The sequence below is a fragment of the Squalius cephalus genome (assembly GCF_949319135.1).
Source record: "Squalius cephalus genome assembly, chromosome: 3".
Classification (NCBI taxonomy): Eukaryota; Metazoa; Chordata; class Actinopteri; order Cypriniformes; family Leuciscidae; genus Squalius; species Squalius cephalus.
In genome coordinates, this window is record NC_137124.1 from 12,312,266 (window position 1) to 12,322,124 (window position 9,859).

Here is a 9,859-nt window from a genome sequence, read left to right on the forward strand (position 1 = left end):
GAAAATTTGGTCCTACTCCTACCCATAAGTAACCAATGATAGGTGAATAGCACTGATGTAGAAACTAACCCTGGTTGTAAGCCTAAACTTGTCCCTAATATCTGATTGGTTGATTGGAATGTTCGAGGATCAACAAAGATGCTGATCCAGGAACTTGTACTTGATGAAATCACTTCCACCCAATATATACAGGCTATATACAATTAGCAGTTAACCGTGCATCTGTTTGTACCTGTACATACTTTTGCAAGCATGATTTGCACACATCACAGTTTATTCATTTTCCAAATGCATGACTGACGCCACTGGTGTGTCTAATAATTAGGGTAAACAAATATTGCAACAATGCTTTTCAGGCTCAGCTATACAGGAGGGTATTGCCCACCCTAGCAACCATTCCTCATAACTGTTCAGCCTAGAGTCCTTAAGTTCACTTTACACCTTAGAGCTTGAGCCAAGCCTTGAGAACATGTAGAGCTCTTACATGGAAACAGCCTTCAGATATACATAATGTAACTGGCCAAGTTATAGTCAGACAAAAGGGAACTTAATTTAGAGATATGTTTAAAAACGTACTACATCAATAATTGAGAAGTTTGTTCTTCATGTACATACACCTGAAAGCAAGCTGTTCTGGGAGCTGGTTCAAAACAATCTAACTGCAAAACTGAGTGCCCTTGAGCAAAGAGTCCCATAGCATTTTAGAGAAATGCTGGACTAACATAATAGAATTAGAGGAGTTTGAGTGTATCTTTGTACATGCAGATCAGCATATCAGAACTAAAGCTTGCACATATAGCGATAAACCAGTTTGTCAGCTTGGCCTTTTAATTAGCCGATACTTGCCTATTTTGAGATTATTGGGCATTTAGAAATAGTAGAACACTCTAAATGGGTTTAATTGGCAGCTTATGTAACATTATTTAGGACTGTGTTTCTTGTGTCATTTATCAATGTCATCGCCATACAGGTACAAGTGTATGTAAAGAGACTCTATTAAAGGAAATTGGTTCTGCCCCGTCTCTTAAAACAGCCTGCAGTGAAACATCAGAGTGTCAGTCTTTGTTCTTTGCTGTGCATAAAAGAGGAAGCAGTCTGAAGACGTGCCATCAAATGGACACTGTCCACCACATAACCAGGACCCTTCAGTTCTCTTAAGTACAATATTTGAATTATATATGATATAATCTGAGCTAAATTTACTGACTCTACTTTTTCTGTGAACTGCAATCACTGTTAGCGGATTAATTCTGACTTATTTCTTTTAAGGTTGTAAGTAAACTCTTTAATCTTTCTTTATCAAGTTAATCATAGCATATTATTTTTTATTACTTTGACATAATACTGTATTGTATTTTTATTACCAACATTTCTGAGCTATTTTATCTTATTAAAGTACTAATGTTAGTAGGGTCAGTGTTTCAATTGTTAGTGATCTATTTTTTTTTTCTATTTAAACATATTTGCACATTTATACATTTACATGTTCCAGACTTCTGTTGACGTGTTTATTTCTCTTTTAGAACAAGTGCAGGCGCTACAAAATGAAGTTCTGGGTTTCATTTACCCTCTTTCTCCTCACATTTACAAGTATGTTTAAATTGTATTTTAATTGAGCATTTTGTTTCACATTTTTGTTTGTTACCACATTGCTTGTTTGTTTTATAGATGGGACAAGTGAAAGAGAGGATTTTATTGACCAAATCCCTTTGCTATTTGCTGAACTGGGAAGCAGTGTGATTTTACCCTGCTCTCACTCAGATGACTTTATTAATTATATTTCATGGTATAAACATTCTTTTGGCAAGAAACCACTTCTTATGGCATATTCAGAACATGAATCAGGAAGCGTAACATATCAAAATGACTTTGACAAGACAAATCGATACTTAATCAGAATTGGAAGAGGCTCTTTTAATTTGAGCATCATTCACGTGGAGGAATATGACTTTGCAAACTACTATTGTGCTGTGACTTTCTTGAACATTATTAAATTTGGAGAAGGGACGATTCTGCTACCTAAAGGTGAGTTAATGACAATATTTGACTGCACATAAATGAGTATTGTTTTAATGTATTTACAGAATGTTGCATTTCTTTCAGAAAGGGACCGAATAAGAAGCACCACTGTTCTCCAGGAGCCTGTGTCTGACAGACTTCATCCAGGAGATTCAGTGACTCTGCAGTGTTCGGTCATCGGTGAGATCTGTGCAGGAGAATACAGCGTCTACTGGTTCAGACATTCATCAGGATATTCTCAACCAGGAATCATTTACACTCATAATAACAGGAGTGATCAGTGTGTGAAGAGATCAGAGAACGGCTCTTCTACCCAGAGCTGTGTCTACAGTCTCCCTCAGACTGAACTCAGATCATCTGATGCTGGGATTTATTACTGTGCTGTGGACACATGTGGGAAAATACACTTGGGGAATGGAACTAAGTTGATTATTGAAGGTACAGCAGTATTTGATTTACTATAGACTTGAAATTTAGTACAGCATTGTCTTTAGTCATATCAAATTGAATGTTTATGTGTTTTTTTTATATTTTTTTTATTGAAGCACATGTAATCTCACATATTTAACTATTTCAGATTTACAGTTTGTCTGGAATCCAATAACTTTAGTCCTGGCAACACTGACAATCATGGCCATGATTGTGATTATAATTCTGCTTATAGTGATTCAAAAGATCTGCATTAAAGGTATGAGTGTGCCTCGTAGTCTATCAACTCCAGCTCTTTTGCTTCAGCATTCAAAGTTTTCAATATATATATATTTTTTTCATATTTTCTAAGAATCCTTGAATCACCCCAGAAATCAATGGAAGAAGGTAATCATTTTTTCCCACTTTTTTCACAAAATGAAAATACTTTTTATAATTAAAATGCAATTAGGATAAAGCTGCCTCTGTTGTAAATAAGGTTAGCAATTAAACAGAGCACCCATATAAGCTTGAGTTTAGGTTGGGAAACATTTTGCCATAATTAACATTGTGAATTAACAGAAAATGTGTGGTAGAAACATGTGTAGTAGATTATACAAAGTTATGTCGCAGAATACAAATTTATGTTTTATGTTTTATTTAAATTTTTCCTCTGTAGTCCGTGGATACATTAAGCCAAGAGGAGACACGTGTCATTTACACCCAACTCATAATGCGCTAGTTTACAAGGATGGATGAAATCATATGCATATTGTGAATGTTGATGATTATGTTTGTGAATACAATTTTTCTAATGTTTATAATGTTTGTAATTCGCTTACCAATTCATATTTGTATAAATGTTATGTCACTGGTTAAGTTCTGTAATATGTTGATTTCTGCAATTATATGCTTTATAATGAAAATAAGTTAAATCTGTTAAATGTAATGGTTTATTCCTTGGAGTAAAATATCTCTTTGTTTTGGTCTGAGCATTTAAAGCAAACAAAAGAATCATTAGGATTCTTTAACTGGAGAAAAGAAACCCAGTTCTGTAGCCAGTGCTGTCTATGGTCATCTTTCACTTCTAGATTCTTTGAGTATTTGATGACATTTGTATTTATTGTTTATGAATTAATTTTAAGTGTTGCTATTTTGCTTTTTCTTTGGATATTACCTTTTATGTAATGTGGTTTATAGCTGTTTGTGAATATAAAAGGTCTGCAAAGTTTCAAAGATCAAAGTGCACTATAAGGGATAATCCACGGCTGTGCTGTTAAACGATTTTAATGCAGAAAAGGGTGACAAAGAGCTAGTTGCCTCCACAAAGTGCATTCAAATCATTTAATGCTCAGATTATCCCTAACTCATCATGCACTTTTCAAAATGGTCAGTTGTGGCAGTGATGAGTAGGCTACAGTAAAACATAAAATTAACTAAAATTAACCTACGTGTGTAACTTTTTTGGTTCAAAATAAAAATAAATAAATAAATAATGAGTCAATAAACCATCAATCCTTGTTCCAAACATATTTTTTATCTTAGCCTGATTGGTAAGCCTGTTATAAGTATTTTAGACTGAGCGGGATGCTTTTCGCAAGAAATTGCGTACATACGTCACTCGCCCAGCGTCTCTCGTCATATCCGTACATAGAGAAATGTTTTTCCTCACAAACAAAGTAAAATCTTTTAATTTATTTCATAATATTACCCTGTCAAAAATTGCATAAAAAAAAAAAAAAAAAAGATCAGATCGTTCTGTCACAATGACAAATTTGGAAAGATGTTAGTTGGTTTATCTAAAGCAATATCTTGCAAAAATTGAATTGAAAATTGAAATGAATCCCAAAACTGTTATTTTTTGATTTTTTGAAGCGGATTCAAATGCCTGCTTTATAATAAATCAAATTATTTTCCAATGTAGATTTTATATCCACATATGTAAGTTTTCAAATTGTAAACCAATTATTTTGGTATTCTTACACGAGATAAAACATAACTTGATTGCAATTTCATCCTCTCTTAAAGGTCCCGTTTTTCGTGTGTTTTTGAAGCTTTGATTGTGTTTACAGTGTGCAATATAACATGTGTTCATGTTTCACGTGTAAAAAAACACAGTATTTTTCACACAATTTACTTATCTGTATACCGCCGTTTTCACTGTCCTAAGAACGGACTGATGACTTCCTTGTTCTATGAAGTCCCTCCTTCAGAAATACGTAACGAGTTCTGATTGTGCCAGCGGTTCCTGTGTTGTGATTCGACAGCAGCTTAGCGCATGTCGCCTCTTACCATAACGTGGAGATGCATGCGCTCAGGGAAGGCCAAACAAAGGTGATTGGACTCCGGGATGAAAATAACAGCGTCTCGATGACATGGCGACAAACACACTCTACAAACGCAACTCTTCCTCTTCTCCGTGGGAGCGCAACAAGACCACGCCCCCTTTTTTGTGTATTCCTGTGGGCGGAGGTTAGTCAAAAAACTGTTCTAGTGACGTCATTAAAGGACAAGTTCGGTATTTTACACTTAAAGCCCTGTTTACAGATCGTTTCTGATGAAATAGAACGGTTAAGATTAAATTTTGGACAAATACTGCTGTCCCGAGAATTTTAGGTTTCTTTCGCTTTCCCCCCCACCAGTAGACTGGGTGTATAGGTGCACTCGAACACTCCTTCCTAAAACACATTAAACTTTCGTTTACAAAGACGTGAAACTCACCGAGTGGTCAGGGGTGTTCACTGATATGCTCACACAAAAATCGCTGCAAAATATGCTAAGGTTGACATGAAGCACACTAGAGCCTCATGATTAATCGTTAAAAGATCTCAATCTCGATTCACACATCCATCACATTCCTAAATGACAATGATTTTTGTCTGTTAAACCTTTTACAAAATCACACCGGAATATTAAAATCTATGTTGGCGCTGCCGCTGAAACACAGAAAGCAGATATCATGTATGAAACTACTTCACAAACAGTCTTTTCAACCATGCAGTATCATTATTTCTGTGTTACAAATATTCATATTATCACAGAAGTATCGGGATAAACGTTTATAGTTTGGATCTAAACACTGAGATGTCTACAGAAGCGATCAAATAGAGCAAATCTCCTTTTGAAAGTAACTTGGTGCTTCAAAATATGATTGAATAGATTATTGTTATGCCACCAGGTGGCGACAAGTGACTAGTAAAAAATGTATTTGTCATTGAATCATTCATCTAAGAGATATGTTCAAAAATGCTTATTCATCCAGTAATAAAACAAGTGAAGTATGTGAGTGAGTCATTGAACCATTAATTGAAATGTTTTTAAATAATTGATGCAGATTATTTAAATATACTGCAGAAATTTACATTTTGTAATAAAATCTAGTAGTAAATTACATGTTTTGTTAAGTTATCTGTTCAGAATCGTGATCTTTGTTTGAAATAAAAAAATCATGATTCTCAATTTATCCAGAAACGTGCAGCTCTCTAGCAGAGCACGCTAAATCTCAAACCTTCGGGGAATCACCCTCTTTAAAAAATGGAGAAAAGAGGAGAGTCCGCTGGCAAAAAGAGAAAACGACAGAGCTCGTAATAAAACAAGAATCAACATTGGCTTTGCTTTTTGGAGACAGCAAGAACTAAGGAATTTGAAATGTTGTAAAAGCCACGCGGAGATGGAGTTTTTATTACTCAACAGGTTAGTAAGGTCTTTTATTGATAAATTAACTGATAACTTGTCATATGTAGCTCTCTAACAGAGTTCATTGTAAAGCATTATTTTTTTTAAGTTTTTTTATATTTTTTACAATGTATTGTTAACGGTCATTTCATTATTTTTTGTTAGTTGTTGTAGTGCTGTGCTGGAAATTATTTTCGTGCTCTACAACGTAAGATCGAGCCTATGACTTAATCTGGAAATAAGCAAATAACTGAGAAAAATATTAGATAGTCCTCAGATGCCATGTTCGCAATTTATAGCAAAACGTTTGGCATTCAATCTCAAACAGATTCATTATAATAAGTTATTACTCCACCACCTGTGTGACATCATTAACCAACGTGGTTGAACTACCAATTTGCGACAGTGTGGTTTTGGGAAACAGTCGTGACTAGTTAGTTGATTTCTTCAACAATGCATCGTACTATGGTAGTGAACCAGCGAATTACGTAGTTGTAGAGGAAACGCACCCCAGCTTGAGATTTTATGAGCAGTAGAATAACTATATTCATCCTCACAGCCGAAACACAACCAAAACAATGTTCTTCCGCAAAATGTTTGCAGTTTTGTTTTTTAACCGCTAGAGGGCCAAAAGTTACATAGTGCACTTTTAATTAACTTTAATATATACATTCATTAAGTGTACACTTGTTCATACATTCATTCTATATTCACTTTCATTCAATGTTTATATGTGTCAGAATCCTTATATTGTAAAGGATATTATTTTTGTTGTTACTCAGATTGTTTATAGTCCCAGCTCTGCCTATGATTATCCACATTGTCATGATTCCCCCGTGTCTTTGTTCATGAACACTTATTTTGTCTTGTATTGCCTGTTTTCAGTTCCTGTGGTTTAGTTCCTGTTTCCTTGGTTGTCATAGTTATTCATTGTTTAATTGATTAGTCTCACCTGTCTCTCATTGCCATGGTGTATTTAACCCTCAGTAATCGCCTGGTCACGGTCTTCTGTTAATGTTTTGTGTTGGTGTTTATCTGATGTCATCTTTTTCTGTGGAAGCCAGCATGTGACACACATTTGTAAATGAAATGTGGTTCTTCCCCTTCCTTTAAAACAACCAGTCAAACATCAGAGTGTCAGTCTTTGATCTTTTAACACTGCTGTGCATAAAAGAGGAAGCAGTCTGAAATGAGACATACTACCAAATTGACACTTTCACCTACATATATAGGGCACTTTAGTTCTCTTAAATTAATCTAGTTAAATTCATCTAATGTAATTGTGTTGAATATAGTGGATCTATTTTACTTCCGTGAGCTTCAATCATTATTAGAAGACTGTTATATCAGATTAACATCTTATAAGTTTGTAAGTAATCCCTTTATATCTTCACAAAACTTTATCAAATTAATAATTGCAAAACATTTTTTCCTTATTCTTACTATACTAACAAAATTACTAAAAGGTCATACTTACAGCACTTATATTCAGATGTTAGTGGGGTCAGCATGTTACAATAGTTAGTGATCTGATCATTTAAACAGTTTCGTGTTCGAACTTTTCTAGATCTGTGTTTATTTCTCTTTTAGAACAAGTGCAGGCGCTACAAAATGAAGTTCTGGGTTTCATTTACCCTCTTTCTCCTCACATTTGCAAGTATGTTTAAAATTGTATTTTAATTGAGCATTTTGTTTCACATTTTTGTTTGTTACCATATTGCTTGTTTGTTTTATAGATGGGACAAGTGAAAGAGAGGATTTTATTGACCAAATCCCTTTGCTATTTGCTGAACTGGGAAGCAGTGTGATTTTACCCTGCTCTCACTCAGATGACTTTATTAATTATATTTCATGGTATAAACATTCTTTTGGCAAGAAACCACTTCTTATGGCATATTCAGAACATGAATCAGGAAGCGTAACATATCAAAATGACTTTGACAAGACAAATCGATACTTAATCAGAATTGGAAGAGGCTCTTTTAATTTGAGCATCATTCACGTGGAGGAATATGATTTTGCAAACTACTATTGTGCTGTGACTTTCTTGAACATTATTAAATTTGGAGAAGGGACGATTCTGCTACCTAAAGGTGAGTTAATGACAATATTTGACTGCACATAAATGAGTATTGTTTTAATGTATTTACAGAATGTTGCATTTCTTTCAGAAAGGGACCGAATAAGAAGCACCACTGTTCTCCAGGAGCCTGTGTCTGACAGACTTCATCCAGGAGATTCAGTGACTCTGCAGTGTTCGGTCATCGGTGAGATCTGTGCAGGAGAATACAGCGTCTACTGGTTCAGACATTCATCAGGATATTCTCAACCAGGAATCATTTACACTCATAATAACAGGAGTGATCAGTGTATGAAGAGATCAGAGAACGGCTCTTCTACCCAGAGCTGTGTCTACAGTCTCCCTCAGACTGAACTCAGATCATCTGATGCTGGGATTTATTACTGTGCTGTGGACACGTGTGGGAAAATACACTTGGGAAATGGAACTAAGTTGACTATTGAAGGTACAGCAATATTTGATTTCGTTACATTAGTAGTTACATAATGCAACATACTGTATAGTACCACCTTCAGTCAGCCAATTATTATTAATAATTATTCATATGTCTTTGTTTTTATGTTCTTACATGAACTCTTAAATCTATGTGATCATTTCAGCATCTTCGACCTTTTGGAATCCAGTAGTTTTAACCCTGTTGACAATAAGCGTAATATCCATGATTGTGAACATAATTCTGGTGAGACTGATTCAAAAGAAGCTCAAAAAAGGTAAATATATAAAAATAATTGCAAAATTAAATAATAAATAATAATCTCTAAATTGCTATTTTTTAAATTCTGATCAGTGTAATTAACAATGTATATTTCAATATTATCCAAAGAAGCTTTGAAACAACCCAGAAATCAAAGGAATCAGGTAATCTATTTGTATTTGCCCTGTAATTTATAGGGAAGGAAAAGAATAAATGTTTTATAACACATTGCATGACTTCCGAATTATATATATATATTTTGTGGATCAAGCTCTAGCAACTAGACTAAAGCTGTTTTTTCCAAAGTTTTGTTTTTAAGTTTTGCATGTATTTGATTTAAAAAAAAAAAAAAAAAAAAAAAAAAAAACAGTAGTACTGTAACATTTTTAAATATTGTTACAATTTAAAATACCTTTTTTTTATTATAATAATAATTTTTAATGTAATTTATTCCAGTGTTGGCTGAATTTTCAGCAGCCATTACCCCAGTCTTCAGAGGCACATGATCACACTATATTTGAAATAGATTTTTTTTTTTTTGTAACAATCTTAGTCTTTACTGTTTTCTGTGATGTAGGCTGATCATGTTTGTATTTTTCCTGTGCAGGTTGAGGAAACAGATGCCTTAAATTATGCAGCTCTGAGTTTTTCCAAAAAGCCTTCCACCTCAAAAAGATCTGCAGTGAAAACCAGCCAAAATGAAACTGTTTATTCGCATATCACAAACCACTAGTTAAGATAATTACAAATGCTTGGCTAAGAAGTTATTGCTGTTGTCACATAGTTTTTATTGCTATAGTTTTACCAGTTTGGACATAATCTGACTATATATATATATATATATATATATATATATATATATATATATATATATATATATTAAGGTGGTCCTTATTTTTCAAGTTTTGATTTATAATTGTCTGACCCCCCTCAAGGTGTTCCAATACATGAAAAAATAATTCAGGCAAAATATGAGCTCATTT

General features: G+C 34.0%; 2 protein-coding genes across 2 annotated transcripts; both read left to right on the forward strand.

Annotated features, from left to right (window-relative positions):
• Positions 1-1,674: 1,674 nt before the first annotated feature.
• On the forward strand, positions 1,675-3,940 carry LOC307156450 (uncharacterized protein). The gene is made up of 5 exons (XM_079867802.1): positions 1,675-2,025; positions 2,104-2,457; positions 2,597-2,707; positions 2,801-2,835; positions 3,107-3,940. Exons 1-5 carry the CDS (start codon positions 1,821-1,823, stop codon positions 3,167-3,169), a joined length of 768 nt encoding a protein of 255 aa, XP_079723928.1. The 5' UTR covers positions 1,675-1,820; the 3' UTR covers positions 3,170-3,940.
• A 3,773-nt stretch (positions 3,941-7,713) lies between these two features.
• On the forward strand, positions 7,714-9,609 carry nitr3a (novel immune-type receptor 3a; the record flags this gene model as incomplete). Its single annotated transcript, XM_079867557.1, has 6 exons — positions 7,714-7,759; positions 7,839-8,195; positions 8,274-8,627; positions 8,782-8,892; positions 9,006-9,040; positions 9,484-9,609. 6 exons carry the CDS (start codon positions 7,714-7,716, stop codon positions 9,607-9,609), a joined length of 1,029 nt encoding a protein of 342 aa, XP_079723683.1.
• Positions 9,610-9,859: the final 250 nt, after the last annotated feature.

Bases quoted from the DNA above. Each gene is read 5' to 3' on its own strand.
- LOC307156450 (XM_079867802.1), top strand. From the start codon at position 1,821: ATGGCATATTCAGAACATGAATCAGGAAGCGTAACATATCAAAATGAC. The intron at 2,026-2,103 runs GTGAGTTAATGA...CATTTCTTTCAG, and splicing joins GACGATTCTGCTACCTAAAG to AAAGGGACCGAATAAGAAGC. The intron at 2,836-3,106 runs GTAATCATTTTT...TTTCCTCTGTAG, and splicing joins CCAGAAATCAATGGAAGAAG to TCCGTGGATACATTAAGCCA.